Here is a 22406-nt window from a genome sequence, read left to right on the forward strand (position 1 = left end):
CATACACTTACAGCTCTGGCAATAGCTACAGAGACAAGAAGTCGTTTTTGCTTTCAGAAAATGAATCTATGACCTCAAGCCTCTTGAAAGCTGGGTGGCCAGTTTTACACTGGATAGATAGAATAACACCTCTACATCAGCAATATGCCAGGTATCTTTTCAGACACCCAGGTAAAAAGAACATTCCCGGATAGTGACCGATGAGAAAATGCATACACTATTTGCAGCCCACATTACAGGACGATTATCCTTGTTGTGAGGCTCACCCTTACACACTCCTTGAGGGCAATGTTTACACAGTGATCCAAACACAACAAATGCTCAGTAAAGTTGCTGTAAGTACATATATTTAAAGGGGATTTTTATTTACTTTACACGCTGTTAAAATTCTCTCTGTAGAAGAGCTATTTAAGAAGCCAAAAGGAATTAGTGAGCTACCCTTTGGGCTAAGTCCCTGATAGTGGAAGAGGATGTGCTTCTACACTTGCCTTGAATTAATCAGAACTATTTCCTACCCTGGATATAGAGCCAACTGTATCCAACCTCGAGAATGCCAAGAAGGAAGTGTGCCTGCCACCAGCAGCAGACTTAGATGCTGGGAAAGGTCTTAGAAACTGGTCTATGGCCAGTCATTTACCAGACAACAGACCTCCCACATCCCGAGTCTAATGAGGACTTCTGGAGGCCAGGCCCATTCACAGCTCCTGGCCCTGACCAGCGGCCCTGCACGCATGTGGCAGTAGCTACAGGAGACAGGCCATGGTGGGGGCGGGGAGGCTGAGTAGTGCTGCCTTGGCACACGATTCAGCAACCTCCTCTAAGCCTGGGAGACAAGGGTCTGCAAAGGGGAAGGAAGGCATCATCTTGGACTTGGTTTCATTCCAGGGACGAGCGCAATTTTACGTCCTCACGAGCAGAACCCAGAGGATTATCGGAGAAGGCGGGGGTGGGAACAAGGAAGGCACGTGGATTTCCCAGGCTCCTTGCGGGTTGTGGGAGCATGTGCACAGAAGGCAGGCGGGCGCAGGGAGGTGGACTGCGTAGGGAACACATTTCTGCCGTTTTTGAGCAGCGCAGCTCTTTTTAAAAGAAAGGATTGCTCTGTTCCATGGATATTACTCCGCTCTATAAAAACACTCTTCACAGATTGCCTGAATTAAAACAGGGTCTATTACTTTCGTCAAGATGGCAAAGTGGGGAAGTCCCTGGCAGTCCAGTGGGTAGGACCCTCACTCTCACTGCTGAGGGCCTGAGTTTGATCCCTAGTTGGGGAACTAGAATCCCATAAGCTGCAGAGTGCAGCCAAAAAAAAAAAAAAAAAAGACAAAGTATCAACAGGAAGGGGAAGAAAGAAAGATGAGGAAAACAACTTAGGGGAAAAACTTAAGCAGAATTATTCCTACTGCAAGTTGTACAACGTGGGGTACACTTTCTTTCGTAGGGTAGCGCTAGGCAGTGTAAAGCCCGCTGTACTGCCATTCTGACTTCTGCCTGCTTCTAGGCTGCTGGATTCCGCGCTGGCCACAGCTCCCTGATCTTAATCTGTAAGGACGGAGCTGCTGAAACTCTTACAGCCTCAACACGAGGAAATTAATGAAATAAACACAAGAGTGCAGTCGCCTTCTGAATATTATGCTCTAAAGAGTTTTCATAAACCAGGCTCAGACCTTTTTCCCACCTGGCATTCCCTCTTTCAGAACATTTCCACACACGTTTCAAACCTACGGAATATTGGGCTTATGCTTCTGATACCCTGGTACAGACCAGCCTCATCCCATACATCTGCTTCCCTTGACTCCAACTTCTCCCTAACTCTGGTCCTCCCGGGGCTTTTTCAGAGTTGGCCAAAAGTGGGACTCAGAAGCCAGTCCATCATCCAGCTGGGCGAGCAGGAAGTCACAAGTGCAAGCTAAACGACTCAAGAACAGTCCCCACCCTGCCCTTGGGCGCCCACCTACCTGAGGCTTGTCCGAAGGAAGGTTGGGATGCACACTTCGGTAGCCCTTGGCAACGAGTGGAGAGGGCTGGGCGTTTCCATTGGCATCAGCATTGGAAGGAAGCCTCCACTCATCTGAGAGATGAAAAAAAGAAGAAAGCCCTCACTCACAGGAACACTCCCTGGTTCCCCTCTTAATTGAAGGGTTCCCCTCTAATTGAAGGGTTCCTGGTGGAAGGCAGGGACAGAAAGGATGCAAGAGAAACCATACCTGCTGAAGAATTCTCTGACTCCAGAACTACGTGTGGCGCACAAAGGATGAAAACAAGAGGGGGGAAAACAGAAATGGTTACGTTTGCAGGAAACAAGCACGTACTGCACAGAAAGACGAAACTCCAGCACTCCGTTGCCTGACACAAAATGCCCTCAGTCACGATGGTCTAATTACCATAGGAACCCACTCTAAACCATGATGTGCTCACAGGCGCTGACCTTTGAAAACACAAGGCTCACATTCACAGTAATGAAGAAACAATTGTTCTTGACATTCTTATTTTACAGACAAAAAGGCCACAGAACTCTCCTGTCCAGTCCTGACTCACTAACTTGCATTCCCCTTTTATAAGCCTGACGTGGGCCCAGAATGACCTCTCCTCATCAGCAGCCTGGGCTAATTAACAGACCCGGAGAGGGAGACACCGACAAGCACTTTTTCCATGGCTGTTGGTGCTGCGCAAAGGGGAGAACATGACTTAAGCCCCAAGGTATCTGCTGTGGTAAGGGCTTTTTTTCCTCCCTGCCTGCCTTTCTTCTTTCCATTAAACGAGCTACATAAAGATTTCAAAATCTAATCACCCTGAGTTTTCATCATACTACAAGGCACCCTTGTCCCCCTTCAGCCAGCTACCACCCTGCCCTCCATCTATTGCCTGGAGCAGCTCAGAGACCCTAAACCTCTCCTAACCTGACCAGCACCGCGAGGCAGGACGGCGCAGTGGTCACAAGCTTGGCTGGGAAGGCAGCTGGACCTCAATTCAAATCCTGGCTCCTCCACCTATGGGCTCTGTGGCCCTGGGCAAGTTATAAGCCTCAGTTTTCCCATATGAAAAATGGGGGTAACGATATGCCTGCTTCATACGTGTTGTTTTAAGAATTAAAAGATATAACGCATGAGAGATGCTTAGAACAGTGCCTGGCAGAGCTCAGCAACGCTTGTTATTTACCACCATCTTCTGCATCATCCCTTGTCTCTATTCTCTATCTTCCATGTAGCCCAGGGGTTAGCAAACCTTTTCTGTAAAGGGCCAGTTAGCAAATACTTTAGGCTTTGACGGCCATATGGGCTCAGTCACAACTCTTCAACTCTGCTGTTGTAGCACAAAAGCAGCCGCAAACAATATCAAGTGAACGAGGGTGGCTGTGTTCCAATAAACCTTTATTTGTGGAAACTGGAGTTTGAATTTCATGTAATTTTCACACAGCACATTCTTTTTCTTTCAACCCTTAAAATATAAAAACCCAGATGCAAGAAAAAAGTATCCTCATGCTTTCTGTCCAATTGTGGCAGCCCAGATTGAAGAGGGAAATTTCTTTTGCAACTCAGAAGTAACCTTGTGAACAGTAAACCAAAGCCTGCTTTATTCCAAAGAAGAATTTGAGTTTACAAGAAAAGTATTGGAAAATTATTCCCCTACACCCTTACCTTCTGATTGATTCCACTTTTAAAAGCATAAGAGCTAAGTCTAATTAAAGGCAAGCCAAAAAATATTAAACACACACACACACCCCATCCCTTGTTAAAGGGATGTACAAAAATAAGCATAGGCCAGATTAGGCCCAAGCGCCACTCCCTCATGGAGCCAGTCCCTTAATTTCCTCCTCCTTTCTGGTTGCCTCCTTATCTCACCCTATATAAAGAGGGGAATAAAGCACTGCAGCTCTCACAGCCCAAGGCTCCATTTCAATGTGGCTTCCTCAGGGATCAGAGATGGGCTTTCTGGATCGAACGTCTTTCTAAGTGCCAGACGCTGTTGGCCACTTTTGCATATATTTAGTATTTAATTCAGTGTACACAAGTCTGTGAGGTAGGTAATCACTCTGCTTCATGGATGAAAAAACAGAGAGGCCAACTGACTGGCCCAAAGTTACACAGCCAGGAAATGATAAAGCAGTCAGCCCAGGTCTCCAGAATCAAGTGCAGCACTCTGTCCACCACCCACGGCCACCAACCCTGCCATCTGCCACAAAGCAGAGCCTACATTCCAGGGAGACGGCGGAAGCCAAAGGGTGTCAGAGCAAAAGGCCAGGCAGGGGAAAAGGTTTCAAGTGATTTGCATCCATGTACAGCAGTCTATCTGCATCGGAGTCACCAGGAGTGCTTGTTAAAACACAGATCGCAGGGCCCCATCCCCAGGGTTTTTGACTCAGAGGACTTCTGAGAAGGGCTTGAGAATTTGTATTTCTAACATGTCTCCAGGTTATAGTAAGGCTACTGGTCCATAACCCAAAGCTCACTTTGAGAATCACTGACATACTAATGTACACCCAAAAACATCCTTACTCTGGGAAACCATATCCATTTTGGCAAATTCCGTCCTCCTCTAAAACGAGGTTTTTATAACCTGTTTCACTTGTACATGCTTTTAGCAGGTTGGCTGTCACATTTCTGCCACTCCCTTAGGGACAATTCCTAGATATCTGTCTTCTTGTCCCAACCACATGGCTGGGAAATTTACAGGACTTGATTTTTACTCACATTACTGCGATGTACCAGCTCATGCAATCAAGGACAAGCTGTTAATCGCCCTAAATTTCACTGTTTCCATCTATAGAATATAATCCTTACCCCACATACACCGCACAGGGTTGCTGAGGTCAGGTATGTGACGTGTCCTAAAAGTGACCGTTTTGAAAAAATTTTTATTGGAGTAGAGTTGATTCACAATGTTGTTAGTTTCTGCTGTAGAGCCAAGTGAACCAGTTATACAAATACTTATTGCCACTCTTTTCCAGGTTCTTTTCCCATATACCTCATTACAGAGTATTGAGAAGACTTCCTTGTGCTATACAGCAGGAAAAGTGACCATTTTAACACTCACTAGTGCATCCATGCAGATCCTGGCCCCGAGATTTCCTTGCAACCCGCAGGCCTTCAGGTACCAGCTGACACTATGAAAATGTTTCTCCTCCCTCCCCTGTATCTATCACTTTTACGATCTCATCTTCCTTCCTAGGTTATTTCTAGTCCGGCTTTGTCAAGTCATTCTATCAAATTTATTTGATTTACACACACGCACTACATGTCAATAGGTTCTCTTAAAAAAAATTTTTTTTATACAGCAGGTTCTAATTATCTATTTTATACATATTAGTGTATATATGTCAATCCCAATCTCCCAGTTCATCCCTCCCCCCGCCGGCCCCGCTTCCCCCACCTTGGTGTCCATACGTCTGTTCTCTATGTCAACAGGTTCTGATGAGGGGCTATCAATAAAGGATGTGAACTTTGTACATGGATGTGGAAGCATGTTATTTTGTCTGCTCTTTGGCTGGGTTGGTTCTATTCAGGTGATGTTGGCACACAGATGTGTCGTGGAAAGCTGAGGTGAGTCTGTTCCTCCCACACCCTTAGGTATCATAAAGGGACTGTCATTGTGGAATCAGACAGCCTAGTTTGAATCCTGTTTTGCTCACTGCATATCCTGCGGCAAGGGACATAGCCTCATCTGTGAAATGGGAAATTTTCTCTCTCGTCATAAGGACTAAGTGGAAGTATGTGGCATAAGGTATGTGCTTAGTAAGATCGGGATCCAAAGCATAACGGGAAAAAAATTTCCCAGACACAGTAATTAGAGCAGTTGACTCTGCCATTTGATAAATAGCCTTAAGAACATTAATATCCTCGGGAATCAACCCACTTTTTCTTCTCATTCCAAGTCTTTAAAACTGTTCCCCTTACCCTGTCCCCAAAAAGGCAGTTCCCAGGACTCCTCAGAACATTCCTTTCTTATTTAAAAGAGCTGCATTTCTGACGTTTCATCCTCCTTCATCTGTTACCTACTCTTCTGAACCTTGAAGGTTGGTAGCAGCCCAGGGCCATTTGTGTCTGAGGGTGGCAGGTGAAATTTTATGTACATGATCATCAATTATTAACTCTTGGTTAGGGAGACTATCAAAATGCTTCTCTCAATAAATGTTAGCTCAGAGCTCCCGTGATGGAGGAGGGCCTTGGAAAGCTGGGTCCCTCAGGAGGTTTTGCAGCCCTGAGGAGACCAAACCTTTCCATGAGAAGTTTAATTTATTTTGCCTTATCTTTTTCTCCATCTATTCTTTTCTTTCTTTTTTTTTTTTGTGGTACGTGGGCCTCTCATTGTTGTGGCCTCTCCCGTTGTGGAGCACAGGCTCCGGACGCGCAGGCTCAGCGGCCATGGCTCACGGGCCCAGCCGCTCCGCGGCATGTGGGATCTTCCCGGACCGGGGCACGAACCCGTGTCCCCTGCATCGGCAGGCGGACTCTCAACCACTGTGCCACTAGGGAAGCCCCATCTATTATTTATATACAATCTTTTCTGGCCTGTGGCCACAGCTTACTTATTTTCCTTTATCTCACTCTGTGCTAATTTCATTTTGGTCTGTTGTAAGCTTGTTTTGCTGATCACTTCTTGGGATCTCAGGACACTTTTCATTGAGTTAGATCTGTGTTTCCTGGTAGAGAATCCACGAGTTAGAGGAAAGGTGTTAAAAGTGGGTCTAAGAGAGTTCCATACCTTGTTTAACTTTTATTCATGCTGTGTGGTAAAGAATTTACTCTTCCCCAAAAGGGGTCTGGCCTTTGCCCTCTGGCTTCCAGGAGTTAATCTCTAAGCCCTTGGAATGTCATCCTGATAGGACTGTCTTTGTGCTAAACCAATAACGTGACTTAGGTTGGGGGCCTTTGAGCTCAACCTCCTAACGGACTGGAGAGTGAGACGAACCCCTTGGGCAGTGGATAACACCTATGTAATAGAGCCCCAATGAAAACCATGGACACCACAGCTTGTATGACCTTCATGGTTGGCACTGCTCTGAGCATGTTCTCACACGCAGTGCTGGGAACTAACATGTCCTGACTCCACAGGAGAGGGACCACACCAACTCCATGCTTCCTTCTTTTAGCTGATTTTAATCTGTATCCTCTCCCTGTAATAAACCAGAACTGTGGGTATAACAGCTTTCAATGGCTTCTTTGAGTCCTGCTACCAAATTATCAAACCTGAGAGTGGTTGTGGGAAGCCCCTGACCTTGCAGTTGGTGTCACAGTGAGAGTCTTCTCTTGTGGGGACTTTTGTTACTTCTCATTTGGCCCCCTTTTCTCATACATGAGCTCACGAAAAAGACTCTTAGTTAATGGGGGTAGGGAATGTCTAACTATTTTTTTTTTTTTTTTTTTTGCAGTACGTGGGCGTCTCACTGTTGTGGCCTCTCCCGCTGCGGAGCACAGGCTCCGGACGCGCAGGCTCAGCGGCCATGGCTCACGGGCCCAGCCGCTCCGCGGCACGTGGGATCCTCCCGGACCGGGGCACGAACCCGCGTCCCCTGCATTGGCAGGCGGACTCTCAACCACTGCGCCACCAGGGAAGCCCTGTCTAACTATTTTAATGTCAATTTTCTTATCTTTTTGCTACTGTCATTTCTCGAGAGCAAATGTGAGGAAATGAGTTGACTGCAGGTCCAAGAATCTTTACATCCATAGCTAACTTTGCAGTCAAGAATCAGACAGGAAGGATGGGAGCCAACTGGCACAGAATAAGCTGTAAATGTCGAACTGAACTTTGGCTTTTGAGTCAGAACACAGGGATTGATGGTCTCCATGCCATACCAGAAGGAAGCTTCGTACAGCGCCCACCACCAGTTCAGGCTCCCTGTCTCCTCTTAAGATCACCGTGACCTGGGGACACAGGTGGAGTCACACCTGAACCAACAGGGCCATTACCCAAACCTGGCCAAGCTATTATACCAGGAAGCAGGAATAAGAGGCCTCTCTTGGAGGCCGGGAATCAGCATTAAGATTACTGTAGCTCTTTCCAGATGGTTCAGATCCCAAAACTTAGGTCTACATTCAGAGATTAGGAGGGTGATCAGGGATCCAGAGTCAAGCTACCACTGAGGGCAGGAGCCTGGAGGTTGGGTTTAAACTGGGCAACTCTGAGGGCTCCGTCTGTCACTCCACCTCAGAGAGCATCTCCACCCTCCCCATGTTCACTTGGATGCCAATGGCTCCCAAATCCACACTCTGGATTCCAAATTTCCAAATGCTTATTAGAAAATTCCTCCTAGAAGTCCTTCTCTTGCCAAGAAACTCAGCACGTCAAGAAATGGAATCCAACATTCCTTCCAACTCCCCTCATAAATCCAGCATCTCCATGAGTGCCACATCTATTCTCCTAGTCAAGCAGGGAAGGCGCCTTCTGCTCAGCATGGAGCCCTACCTCTCCGCACTCCTTAAACACTGTGCCAAGCCCTGCCATTCCACTCTCCAAATACACTTCTCACTTGGCCCCTGCTCGTCATTCCCACCACCACCACGCTGGGCCTAGACCCTCACAGCCTCTACGAGAAATTACTGCAAGTCTTTAAGTGGCCTCCTGATCCACAGAAACTAGAATGGTTTCCATTCAAGAGCACCTTGTACATGCCTGGCTCTGTGCTATATCTTGAGATTGAAGAGTTCACTGCATCCCAGCAACTCTATTAAGGTCATCTACAGTTTACAGATGGGAAAGTGAAGCTCTCCAAGGTTAATTTGCCCATATTACCAAGACAGTAAGTGGTACAGCTGAGCCTTGAGAGAGGACTGTGTGACTTGAGAGCGAGACCACCTCTCACAGGGTAAGGGAGCTGGAGCAAGGACTGGAAATAGGGGCCACCTCTGAAATGCGGGTGTCAAGGGGCCATATGGGGAAAGAAATCAGGCCACAGGTGCTGGGCAGTAACGTGAGACCGAAGCTTCCAGTTCAGGCAGATGATCAGCAACTTGGAGATCTACAGGGATGGAGGAATGTGGTAAAGCCAGGGAGCAACGCAGAGAGGAGACAGCCAGAGCAGCTGGGGCACAGATGCTGGCCCTGGTGGCAGGGGAGAGACCTGGACGCTATCTGACACCCACTATCTGTGAAGACGCTGGGAAAAGGAAGCACGCCCAGTCCTTGGCAAGAGCCAAGCAAGGCTCCCTGCCTCACACTTGGGCTCCCAGTCCAGGCTAGCACAGCTGCCGTCAAATGCTGCCGAAAACTGTTTCCATGAGGCTGGTCAAGTCTCAGAGGCTTGGTGGGGTCCAGCAAGTTGTCATCCAGAGGCTCAGATGGAGGGAGTAGGCAGGGATGAGGAGGGCTGGGGAGCCACACGGACCCAGCCAGAGTCAAGGGCCAGCACGATGCTGGCCAATGGCCAGGAGGGTAAGAGAACAAGATCTCTGGTCCTGAGTGTCCCACCTCTGGAGGTGCATCCTCTTTTATCCTCACCTCCAGTGTTAACTCATTCCAGCCTGCTGTTCAGCTAATCAGTGTAATTTCCCCCCACCCCTACTCAACCCCAGCTTGTTCCTTTCCACCCAGACTGGCCTAGTGTACAATCCTGAGTGTGTCCCCAGCGAATAGGCTTCTGTTTGTGCCAGGTTAATTCCCAAACTTCCCAAGTTCACAGAACTAGAAAGGCTTGAAAACCATCTTTCCCAAGTCCCTCATACTTCACACGTGCTTCAGAGGTGTGACATACGTGTGGTCAGAAAGCATGACAGTGGACTGGGGCTCCACACCTGACTCTCTGGTTGGAACTCTTGTGCTCACATGATGCCCCAAAATTTCTCCCCCTTTTCTTCCCTTCTCGCCACAATTCCTCGTGACTCCCAGTGATGCCTGGCCCCTATAGGATGCAGAATGAATGTCTGCTGATTTGGATTCAATGACCTCTATTTATCTGGAGAAAAATAATCCACAAAGATTAATTTACTGTAAGGTGCGAATGACTGATAGCCATCCCCCAATCCTTCAGAGTATTTTCAATTTAAAACAAGGTCTTTTTTTAATCCAAATTATCTGTTATAAATCTGTAAGATATAGAGTTATCTGGGGACTAGAGAGAGCTTCCTTAAGTGCTCAAATCACTGCACTGGAGTGCAAACCTACAGACAGCAAGGTAAAGAAAAACATCGCGGCTCTGTGTTAGTGCCACATTGTGACCACCAGGGGGAGCTCAAGGCTCCCTCTCCTGCCACTCACCATTCCCATTCACCACCAGAGGAAGGGCCAGGAGGTTGTGAGGTCATTTTATGGGGCCACGGGGCTGTAGGTATGGTCCTTCTCTTTAAATTATCCCTTAGGTTTCTCTCTTTGCCAGAGGTCCTCTAGCTTGGGAGATGGATCTTCCCAGTGGCCCCACCTCTCCTGGAGACCAGAGTGGCAAAGTACAGTAGGGAAAGAGGCAGGTATGGGTTCAGGAAAACAGAGGCAAGCAGCTACTTTCAACCTAATAGTGCTGGAGGCCACTCAGGCCTTCCCCTGAGCCTAGGGGAAAAGAAGCTTTCCACAGGGACTGACATTACCAGAAGGGGGCTGGTGCTCAAACCCTAGCCTGGCCTCGTCCTTGGGCATCTGCCTTGGTACCTGTTACAGCTGGCAGGGAACAGAAAGAAAGTCAAGTTTCCAGGATGCTGGGTACTGACCATCTCCATCCTGTATAATTCCATCTTATCACAACACACCACTCCCGACTGTACCAGAAGAGCTTGCATGTCTCTGGTCCCAAGGAAGTGGTCATCACCCCAATTCATTTTCTCTCCATTTCCTTCCTTCAAGATGGGAGAAAACTCCCATCCCCTACGGCAGTGGCTCTCAAGTGTGGTCCTTGGCCCAGGAGCATCAGCATGACCTGGGAACTTGTTGAAAATGCAAAACCTCAATGCAAAACCCTTGACATACTTCATCCTCACAATGACGCGGCGAGGCAGGTACAGTTATCAACCTGATCCGACAGGTGGGCTCACCAGGGTTGAGGGAGAGCAGCCATCTCATCCCAGGCTGTACAGCCAACAGGTGGTGGAAGTAGGACATGAACCCCATGTGCCGATCCCAAAGTCCCAGGTGTCCACCTCAGCACTGTGCTCCAGGCGCCCAGGTTTCCCGAGGGGCGGGGGCTTCTGCGTTGGCCTTAGACACGCTCTCCTGATCCTGCTCCCTCGGGATGCCTCCCTGCTTTCCGGGAGCCGAGGCCATTCAGTCGCCTGCACTTTTCAGTCTCCCTTGGCTTCTTCCCCAGCCCCAGCCCCGCCTGGATGGTCACAGCTGAGCCCCTAGAAGTGGGGATGGCTCAGAGAAGCCAAGCCTGGAGGCCATCCCACCACGCCCTCCCCAGGCCCCTAAGCCATCTCCATCCTCCTAAACTAGTCTGCAGAGGCTCAGACTGCTCACGTGTTCCGTCAAAAGCTAGAGTAAAGTGGTCGCCGCCGTGCCTTTGCCTGAAGCAAGTGGGTACCTGTCAGTTTAGGGCAGTGATCACCACCCACCACAGAGACGAGACGGAGAGGACTGTGCCAGGGGCCCCTGGGAGAATCGGTAGGCACAGCCCCACCCTTCCCCTGGTCTCCGAGGTAGCGCACCTGGTTTCCTTTCCTCTTGCGGGGTTTCCCGAGGGCTCACAGGGCTACCGCTTGGGATCTCCCTGTAGGAGGACGAGGCCCGGAGAGTCACCGCTCCCTTCCCAGTGCAGATTTTTGTAGGATCCGTGTCTGAAAAGGAAAGACCCAAGAGGAAAGACTGAGTCCCAGGCTCCTGGAGGATGAAAGCAACAGTCAGCCAGCAACTTGGTACAGCTGGGGAATGAGATGAACCTGGTTACAGACAGGCAAAGTCTGACGGTCAATGAAAATTAACCTGTGGATGGTGAAGAGGGACAAATCACATTTTCAGAGGTTTACCACCCATCATGAGGTTAGGAGGAAATGGAGGCAACAGTGAGTTCTGAGTCAATGGATGCGTTACAACGTCAGCTGTAAACATTTCCAAATCAAAGCGGGTTGATTCCTTTTATTAAATGAAGTTTAGGTTGGTGAGCAGCTTCTGACCAATTAGTAAGGCTCAGTTCAAGAAAGAATTTATGAAAGATTTCTCAAGCTCCCACATCATCCTTCTTAAAAAAGAGCAAGTCGACAGCACAGGAAATTAGGTGGTGGTTCTGTAGAGAATCACTGCTCCGTGCAGCCCCCCAACGGGAAAGCAAAAGACAATCTCCTTGTATCAGCAAGCCAAGCCCCCTGCAGTGGTGAGACAGGATATGCTGCCTAGGGAGAAAGATCAAGGGCCAGAGCCTCACATTCTAAACTTAATGAAGAAAATTCACACCAAAGAAAACGACTAGAAATGCTAAATCCTTCAAGGAACAGTGTTCGCTGCACTTCCAGCTGAGCCTTCCCTGGGCCCCGACCTCTCCTACAGTTCACAATGGCCTAATAACAGACCAAGGGTATCTTTCAGAAGTGCATGGAGAAGGACTTCAAAATAGGCTTCAAAAGATCTGGATGTTCATCCTCCAGGAAAATCAGTAACGGGGAAACAAGAAAGCCACACAGACCACACAGCCCTAGGAGGTACACGTGCTGAATGTTTCTCTCTGTACAGCTGAGCTGAACTGAATTCCACAGTTTTTCAAGTTGCTCACAGCACAGCCTGGATCTTGGACCTCAAATTGTCATGACTGGGATTATGGGTAAAGTTTAAGGCGGGCATCGGGCAGGATGTGGGCTCAGATGTCCAACTCATGCCCATTCCTGTGCCAGGGCCAAGAGGAGCCAAGCCTCTTTGCTCCTTTCCACTCTGGCAGCCCCCTTTCTGACAGCTCAGACACAACGATCATTAGTGTTACAGAAGAGGACAGATCTGCCGTCAGTACCTCTTGCACTGAAAGCAAAGCGCAAAACCACAATGTATGGCAGAGCGGGCAGCGGCCTTGGAGAGCATCTGACTCATCCAACCCTATCAAGAGGATAAGTGACTGATGTCACAGAACTATTGGCAAAATTGATTCACGGTCTTTTCAAAAGGGTGAGGGGCAAAGTGACAAACCCAGCCCATCCATAGTGTCCTGGATGCACAGCCAGATTGGCCCAACTCCTGAAAGAACCACCAGTGGGATAAAGAGCCACCTGGGCCTCACTTGTCTCATTTTGTACAGAAGGAAGCTATGAGCCAGAGCTGTCGTCTGAACTGCACCCCCTTCCTCGGAGAGGAGAGGCAGGAAGTGACTGCTGGTGAGGTTTGGGGCAGAGGAAGGAGTGCTCAGGGAAATGGTCCTGCCAGCATCACAGAGACGCAGCCAGGTTTGGCATCTAAGGGAGTTGCTTCAAGTTCACACCAATTCAGAGATTCCCTGTGTAGCCACATTAGTTCTTGGGGACAGTGGAGTTTTAAATAAAGTCTTGGGAGCTGGAACCTCTAAGGGGAACCTAAGTCGTCTGTGTGGCTCAGACCTACACCAGCTGGAATCAACATTCAGCCTCTGGACTGACCTTCTCCTGAAGGGGGAGGGGCAAGGCACCTGTCAGCTCCTCTCCACCCTTGCCGGTGGCTCACAGAAACACACACACACACACACACACACACACACACACACACACACAACACACACACACACACACAGAAAGGAAACCAGCCAGAGAAGTGAAAGGGAGTGGCTCCTAAACATGCAAGGATTAAGCCTCCAAGTCTTTGTTAGAAGGAAAGAAGAAAGGATCATGCATGATCTGCTAACAATTTAAAAAAAAACAAAAACAAAAACAACCCAAGGAGAGATACCTGGAGGGAGTACTAGGCCTGAAGAATTTTTCACTGTCTTCACAGGGATTATTTTAACAGCAGAAATAGAGCGTGCACATATAGGGTCGGCAGTTGCTGAAAACACAAAAGGGTAAATGGTGCATCCAGAAAAGACATTTGGGAAACACTCAGGCAGTGGAGGAACGAGGCAGGGACAATAGGAGGAAGTTGCCCACACCAAAACAACAATAGGAAGAGCGGTAGATGCAGTAACTTAAAATAACCTGCTTTCGCTCTTTAGAGTCCTGTACTAAGTCACCAGAACCCTCCCATGACCGTCCCCCAGATGCAGCTGATCAGTGTCTGTGCTGCCTGCCACACCAGGAACTTGCTAGACAAAGAGATTTACAGAGACACAGATGGCCTGGCAAATAGAGGAAGGGGAGAGCAAGCAGGGTCCAAGGGGCCCCCTGGGAGAAGGCTAGGGTGTCTATGCTGGGGGGAGGCTCTGAGGAGGAGAGTTATGGCTCCTCTAACTCCAGAGGAGTGGAGGAAGGACAGGGAACAAATTTGGGAGCTGCCTGGTCCTTTCAGCCATCACAGCCTCCTCTCCAGGATCGTAACTCCTGGGGTCTTGTGCCTGTTCTGACCACCACAGCTCTCCGGCCCTGAGCAAATCAGAGGCCCCATCTGTTGGGCAGCAGATGGCCTACTTAAAGCCATCCTTCCCTGGGCAAGAGGTTGCCAAGTGTCCAAGTGCCTGTTCAAGACTCTGGGCGCACTCAAGCGCGAGGCCCAGGGTGCTGACACCAGCTGAGCTTTGAGAGCTGGGATACGGCCTGGCATGTGAGTGAAGGCTGCTATACTCAAGTCCCAGATGCTCATGCTTATCTAGGCACAGGCTTCCCTGGGCCCCCTGCCTACCCAGATTCTGGAATCTCAATGGTGGGCATAGTCCCAAACCCTCCTTCTCACAACAAGCCTATGGTGGCAATGTCACTCTTGAGCAACACCTGGAGTTCTTATGGCCCCAGATCCACGTCACACCTTGTGGGGTAGGGCTGTTTGGGAAGCAAGACCGTCATGGCTGTATCACCATCACGCTGACGAGCCTGTCAAGGGGGGAGGGAGGCAGGCAGCTCGGAGGTGGGTAGTTCACCTTCCAGTCCACCAGGCTGTCATTTCACAAGGTCCATGGCAGTCATACAGCCGCCAAGAACTGAGTTGATAATAACAACCCTGCACGTGTTAAGACACAAACATGCTTTCACAGCAATCCTGCTAACTGTTCCTTACGGCCACCTGGGAGACTGGGTGGGAGGATTCTGTTACCATTTTCAGAGGAAGAAGCGAGAGAGCTGGTCGGAGTCATCCAGTGCTCAAGCGAAGAGGCCGAGACTGGAGCCCAGCTGTCCTGGCACCTGGTTTAGTGAGCGCCCCAGGCCGCCCTGATGACTCCAGGTTGCATCTGCTTCCTCTTTCCAACCAAAGGTGGGTCTTACCAAGGAGCGAGGGGAATGCAACTCTACGGGCCACCCTGCCCGCCCCTCCGAGGTCTCTTCTGCTGATGAATTCACAGGGCTGGGGTGAGCATCAGACACGCTTGTCTCCCCGTGTGCTCCTCATCACATGCTTATTAGGCACTGCCCTTCAACATGCCCTAAGCGAATGAGCCAAGGCTCTCCAAGACCCCGAGAACATTGCCTCACACCAGGCGTGGAGAAGAGCGGCCGGGCAGGGAGACACGGAAGACAGGACAACAGCAGGACCCTCCCAACCAACCGGCCCCGGGATCCCCATCTCTCCTGCTCTCTACGCCTCCCCTCCTAGCTGCTCTTTCTGACTTTACACTTTGCCTCATCTCAAAATGAATACTTGGCTGACCCAGATAGTAATTACAAAGTCCAAATATGTCAAACTTTTTTTTTTTTTTTTTTCCTGGTATGCGGGCCTCTCACTCTTGTGGCCTCTCCCGTTGCGGAGCACAGGCTCCGGACACGCACAGGCTCAGTGTCCATGGCTCACGGGCCCAGCCGCTCCATGGCATGTGGGATCTTCCCACACCGGGGCACGAACCCGTGTCCCCTGCATCGGCAGGCGGACTCTCAACCACTGCGCCACCAGGGAAGCCCCAAATATGTCAAACTTTGTAAGCGTTTTCTTTGAGGGAGGGTGCATTTTGACTTAAATGCCCAATGACAGGACTTTTGCCCTCCCTCTTTGATACCATAAGACTTGTGGGATGAGCACTGATAGAATCACTGGAACCTGAATCTGAAGCAGGAAAAAATACTGCAGATCATCAAATTCTCTCATTTTCTAGATAAGGAAATTCACAGCCATAAAGACAAAGGACCTCCCAAGAGTTCTCTGTTTACGAGCAGCAGACCAGGACCCGAGCCCCTGTTTCCTCACACTGCAAAGTGACATGGGAAGCCTGAGGCCTGGCTGCTCAGGATGAGAGATGGGACCTCAAAGGTCATCTTATCCATCATTCATTTCACACTTACATCTTTTGTCCTAAAATTTTAAAAATTGAAAATCTGAGAGGATGCGCATGAAACTAATGTCACCAAAATAATTTATTTCAGCAATTTAGGCTCTTGCCTCAGGGTCAGGATGGTGAATGTGTCACTATTTATCACAGGTGGAGGTGAAATGCCGGATAAGAGAGACTGCAGGCTGATAAATGCCATACACACGAGGACTCTGCCCGTGTATTTGGGGTCTGTGGTTCACAGCATCCTGTGAGCTAGGGACAGTTTTTAATACATCACCTCACATTGGGAAACGACAGCCTCAGACTCCTGATTCTTGGAAAGCATAGGAACAGGTCTCCAGGTCACGGCCTAATTAGACCAGTGACTGTTCCCACCAGGCAGGTGGCCCGGGCCCTGCTTCTTCTAGAAATGCCAAGTTTCCCTTCAAGAGCCTTACCTCTGTCTTGCCCATTGCTGCCCGGTACCAAACCATTCACCACAGCTTTGGAAGCACCAACATCGCATTCTGAAAGAAAGAAAGAAAGAAAGAGCCCGAGGCTTGTGATCACGTCTAGCTACCCTTTCCTGAGTCCCACCTGGTGCAAAGTGCTGGCCCTGCAGGCTTCCTCAGGCCTGAAGAAGGGCCCCAGGGCGTCGTAACTGAGTTCCGAGAATGCTCTGTGGCAGGGAGAACGCAAAAGCTGTTTGGGATGGGAAGTGTGTTGTGAGCGCTGTAAATTCTCTGGCTTCCTGGCTTGGCTTCACTTCTGACATTTAAAAAGAAATCTCCTTAATTCCTTGAAAATGGCATCTCCTGCCTGACAAAGGCTTATCCACCATTCCAAGGCCGCTCAAACGCATCCCTGTGCATCCCGGATGAGAGCTGTCAGACAGCCAGGACAGAAACCTCAGGCTCTGTGACACTTCCCTTCACCCTACCCCACCGCCGCTGCTATGGAAGCCATGTCGGGCCTCCCCCCAGCCCAGGGTCCCCAGCCGAGGCTCCTGTGTTCTCGTTGTGGCGATGACCTGGCCCCCTGACCGCTCTCCTGGCCTTCGTTCTGCCCCTTCTCCACCGCAGCCCTCAGTCTGTATCTGGAGAGCACCCTCTAGACCCCCATCTGGCTGAAAAAGCCCCAGGGAGCAGGACAGAGAACAAAACAGGACAAAGCAACGTGATTTTCTAAAACCCTCCACTTTAAATATACTGTATTTCACTATTTTATTTTTTTGTTTGTTTTTAATGTTTAAATTAAATTTTTACTATTTTTTTTTTTTTATTTTGGCTGCACTGGGTCTTTGTCGCGGCAAGTGGGATCTTTTTTAGTTGTGGCATGCATGAGGGATCTAGCTCTCCGACCAGGGATCAAACCTGGGCCCCCTGTATTGGGAGCACAGAGTCTTATCCACTGGACCACCAGGGAAGTCCCTATTTTTGTTTTTTAAAGTTTTATTGGAGTATAGTTGCTTTACAGTGTTGTGTTAGTTTCTACTGTACAGCAAAATGAATCAGCCATACATATACACATATCCCCTTTTTTGGATTTTCTGCCCATTTAGGTCACCACAGTACATTAAGCAGAGTTCCCTGTGCTACACAGTATGTTCTCATTAGTGGTCTATTCTACACGTAGTATCAATAGTGTATATGTGTCAATCCCAATCTCTCAATTCCTCCCACACCCCCTTCCCCCTTGGTATCCATACACTTGTTCTCTACCTCTGTGTCTCTATTTCTGCTTTGCAAATAATTCACTTCTATTTTGAGAAATAAAAATATCAGGGTTTAGTCTGGGAATTCAACCATACATGTTATCATTTCAATTAGGAAACAAATTGAACTTGGAATCAAGTTCCCCCAAATGTCCATTAGGAATATCATTTTTTAGTCAGTGAGATGGCCTGTATGTTGGCATAAGTGGTTATATTCAAATGAATAAACTGACCTTCCTGATAATTAAAAGCAAACCAACAAACAAGCCCCAGTAACCAGGAGCTATCCAGGGACAAAGCCTGGGCAACTCATCCCGGACTCCAGGCACTTCAGCCACAGGTCCCAGCCCTTTTCCAGCTGCAGTTCCCTCCTGCCCCTGCCCTCCATGACGGTCTCCTCACAACCCCTTCAGCACATCAGATACTTTCCGACATTCAGGCCTTGGTTCCTGCAAGGCCTTTGGCCAGAAATGCATGCTCCCCCTTTTCCTAGCTTGGGGAAATCCTCTGCACCTTGAGGTTCACCTTGAATGTCACCTCCTGTGTACCAGTGGAGACCTTTCGAAGTTCTGCTCAGCTGCAGACACTGAGACCCTCATTGCCCACCGGCAGCCTAAGCCCCACCCAGTTTCCCGTCCCAGAACTGACGGCAGCAGTCCAGAGAAGACAAGCAGGTGGGGCATGTGATCAGTGTGCTTGGGGTGACGTCCCCTGCAGCCAAGAGCAAACCAAGCCACAAATATAATCATAACAGCTATGGGTTTTTAAAGCCCTCTATTTACCTGGGTCTGAGGGTCCATGCTCAGCATTTCATAATGAGCACCTCATTTTTATTCTTAATACCCAGGCCCCTGGAGCTAGAAGTTAGGAACTCTTATTTTATAGATAAGGAATTTGAAGCTCAGGAAGGATGCCGGGCTCTAAGATCACTAAATAGGGATTTGAAGTCTGGTCTGGTCCATCCCACCCACAGCTTATCTTCTTTGAACCCAGCTAGGATAAACATTTTTTATTTTTAAAATGAAAAAAGCCCCCAACCCCAGCAGCTCATTTGGCTGAGACGTGGTCACCCTACCCAGGCTCTTAACAATCAGCCTCCCTGACATAAGCTACACCGAGAGGCCAGCCCAGGCGCTCCTGGATCCAGATGTGAGCAGGGCTGCTGCCCCTGTGCCCGCTCCCCAAACCCGCCACAGCGGCCATGACCTCCCGACACTGGCCCCATAGGGCCCGTCCTGTTCACTGCCCCCAATCTACCTACAGACAAAGGCTAGTTCTCCCAAAGTCCCCTTTGCACCTACATTTCTGGGATGCATGGAAGGAGGGTGGTGGCAGAAAGCCAGAAATCCAAGTAAAAGAAATATCACCCGTTCCATCACTCCATCGTTTCTGACTATCCCTTCCCTATGCACCTGCCCTAATTTCTCTTAACCATCCCCTTCCTAGGACTACAGGCCTTGCTTTGGGCCTCCCCAGTGCCAGCAGCCTCTGAGCTTCCACAAGGCGCAGACCCATGTCCTTCCTTTCCTTTTGTGTGTGTTTTTTTTTAATCAAACAACCAAACTTTAAGAAATTTGGAAAAATAATTCCATCACCTCACACTCACACCTCTGCAGCACGGTGCTGGTGGCCTGGGGCTGCCTCAGGAGTTACTAGCCAGGTGACCCCAGACATGCAGCTCTTTCCACCAAAGGTTAAAAACGAATGTTTTCTACATAGCTGCTTTCTTCTGGATGATCACTTTTATTAGTGGCATAATCTCCCATCAAGTAAAAACACATAACGAACCTACTCATTCCCCACCTTCACGTGGATGTTTTTGTTTCCTTCGAATTAAGATAGACATTCCCAAGAGAGCGATTATCAGGTCAAAGGGTCCAGATTTTTTGGACTCCTCCTAGGAAATGCCTCCTTTCAGCGTCACGCCTGAGAGAGAACTTGGGGAGAAGTCCCACAGGCATCTCTGCACCCTTGACCAGCCCCTCCCTGCCCACTTCTTCCCCCCTTATTCATGCCAGGAGTGGTGATACCAGTTCAGACTTATCCTGATATTAGAAGAACAAGAAACTTCAGGCTACAGAGCTAAGAAAAAAACAAAACAAAGCAATAAAACCCTGGCCTATTTTGAATGACAGGAAAAACAAAAAGCCAAGCGAGAAGAAAAAATGAGTTGCAAAGCAGGGACTACTGGCAGTGCCCGAGTCCACCTGGAGGGGAAAAGAAGGGATGTAGCCACCTCACACATAGGAGAAGCACCCATGGAGTCAAGGACAAGCCCAGTCCCTCTCCTCGCAAGGAGGGAACCTGAGCTGATAACCCACAGATGGGACATTGGACAGGCCTTGGGCTCAGTGCTCAGTACTTTAGAAGCACTGCCTCACTTAATCCTCAAAAATCCCCATGAGGTGGTGCTTTCGTGATGTCCATCTTACAGAGGAGAGTGGAGAGAAGGATCCACCACAGGCCAAAGCCCGCACACTCAGTGTGTGTGGCCCTGAGCTGAGCCACCTGGGCCCTCCTCCTCCTAATAAGCACACACTGTCCGGCAAGGTTTAGGATTTGGCTAAAAGGGCACTGCACATAAATAAGCGGAAAGGCTTGTTTTTAACCTCCAGAGGTCTCTGATAGCACCCTGGAGATATCTCAGGATTAGGAGGCCCCTGAGTGAGCTATCCACTAGGTCATCCCCCAGCCCACCCTGCCTGCAGGTCTCAGGAGGTTCCAGGGTGCACTCAGTAGCTAAGGTGGGCCTCAATCTCCAGATGGAAACTTCTCTGCCCCGAATCCTGGGCTGGAGAGCTGACAGCTCTTGGCTACATGAGCAGGTACCTACCTATTCCCTTCTGTCTTCCCTAGCCCGGGCTTTCTGCCCCAGCTCTAAACCAAAACTACTCAGAACTGATCATTTGTGTAGGTCTTGATTTTTACTACCAAAGTCATAGCAAAAGGGTGGTTTTGCCCTGATAAAGGAAGTGGTGGATTAGCTCATACTATGGGGCAATTATGGTTGATCCGTTTACTTGTGCTGCAGTCACTCAGATTAAGAAATGCCACTGAGGTGTATACATATGTCAACATTTATCAAATAAGATACTTAAAATATCCACAAGTTTATTGTATGCCAATTATATCTCAATAAAGTTGTTAAATCGAGGGAAAGGGAGCCCGTTATAAAGATTAGGACACAGTACATGTAAAGTGTATAGCATAGTTCTTGACATAGGGTAGGTACTCAGTAAATCATTAATAATAAAGGTTGTGATGACGATTTATGACAAAGCTTTGACGCTTACCCAGGACTCGAAAAATAAACAATGAAATGCAGTTGGGGCTTTCAGAGTAAGAGGGAAATCTGGGTAAACAGTCCAGTTTTGTAGATTTGTCAGGAAGAAGAAGACAGGGTTTTAAATGACTTACCAGAGCTCATGGTGGTGATAGGACAAGTCTTCTGTAACTGGGGCTCTGCAGAAAAACAAACACCACAATGGAATTGATAAATGGCAGGTTCGAGATAAATCCCTATGGTTCACATTAAAAATGCAAACACCGTATATAAGCCTTGATAAAACAGAGCTGGACCAGGTATTACTTGGCCAGGCTTCTGGTTCTTGGTTGGCTGTGTACTAACCTGACCTTGGGCACATAACTCAAACTCCTTGGCCTCCATTTTGTCAACTGTACTTGGTTTAGGTACTATCCAAGATCCCTTCCACCTATAATATTCTATCAAGAACCTCAAGTTACATGAGTCCATGTGGATCAAGGAGAGGGTGAAGGAAAGAACCAAGTTTTAGGACAGAGAGATAAAATCACAACACAAAGTGATTACTGGAGAGTAATAATAAGATTATATATAGATTATGCTCAAGAAAATGTTCTAGGCGCTTTAAATATATTAATTCATGTGATCCTCACAAGGACCCTATAAGGTAAGAACTAACATTGTATTAGTTTACACAGATGAGGAAACCAAAGCACAGAGAGGCGAACAGCTTGCTGCCCCATGTGGCAGAATTGGTTCCGGAACGCAGACAGCCTGACCTGAAAGCCCAGGCACTTAGGAACTACACTCTACTGCTTTGAGGTGGGAATGCAGTCCACTTACTCACTGATATGCAAACAGTAACCCTCTCATTTAATATGGTTCCATCTGAAGTCCCCCAAAACCACTGGCTACTGTCACTACAGTTTTACCTCTTCTAGAATTTTTTTTTTTTTTTTTTTTTTTGGCTGCATTGGGTCTTCATTGCTGCGCATGGGCTTTCTCTAGTTGCAGCGAGTGGGGGCTACTCTTTGTTGCGGCGTGCGGGCTTCTCACTGCAGTGGCTTCTCTTGTTGTGGAACACGGGCTCTAGGCACGCAGGCTTCAGTAGTTGTGGCTCATAGGCTTAGTTGCTCTGCGGCATGTGGGATCTTCGCAGGCTAGGGATCGAACCCGTGTTTCCTGCATCGGCAGGCGGACTCTTAACTACTGCACCACCAGGGAAGTCCTAG

At 48.7% G+C, this 22406-nt stretch overlaps 1 protein-coding gene across 48 annotated transcripts in view; it reads right to left on the reverse strand.

The window, feature by feature from the left end:
* The window catches only part of SORBS1 (sorbin and SH3 domain containing 1), a 242855-nt gene that overhangs the window by 98782 nt on the left and 121667 nt on the right, over positions 1–22406 (reverse strand). For 28 of the 48 annotated variants that reach the window (XM_032607722.1, XM_032607699.1, XM_032607687.1 and 25 more), the window contains 5 exons: positions 21330–21374; positions 16657–16725; positions 13759–13854; positions 11568–11696; positions 1959–2071 (listed from right to left, as the gene is read on the reverse strand). In XM_032607722.1, the coding sequence (XP_032463613.1) occupies positions 1959–2071; positions 11568–11696; positions 13759–13854; positions 16657–16725; positions 21330–21339 (417 nt within the window). In that variant the 5' untranslated portion in view covers positions 21340–21374. The remainder of the gene's footprint in view (positions 1–1958; positions 2072–11567; positions 11697–13758; positions 13855–16656; positions 16726–21329; positions 21375–22406) is intronic. The other 20 variants (XR_004346124.1, XM_032607709.1, XM_032607726.1 and 17 more) reach the window with 2 other exon arrangements.

The sequence above is a fragment of the Phocoena sinus genome, chromosome 16 (assembly GCF_008692025.1).
Source record: "Phocoena sinus isolate mPhoSin1 chromosome 16, mPhoSin1.pri, whole genome shotgun sequence".
Lineage (NCBI taxonomy): Eukaryota > Metazoa > Chordata > Mammalia > Artiodactyla > Phocoenidae > Phocoena > Phocoena sinus.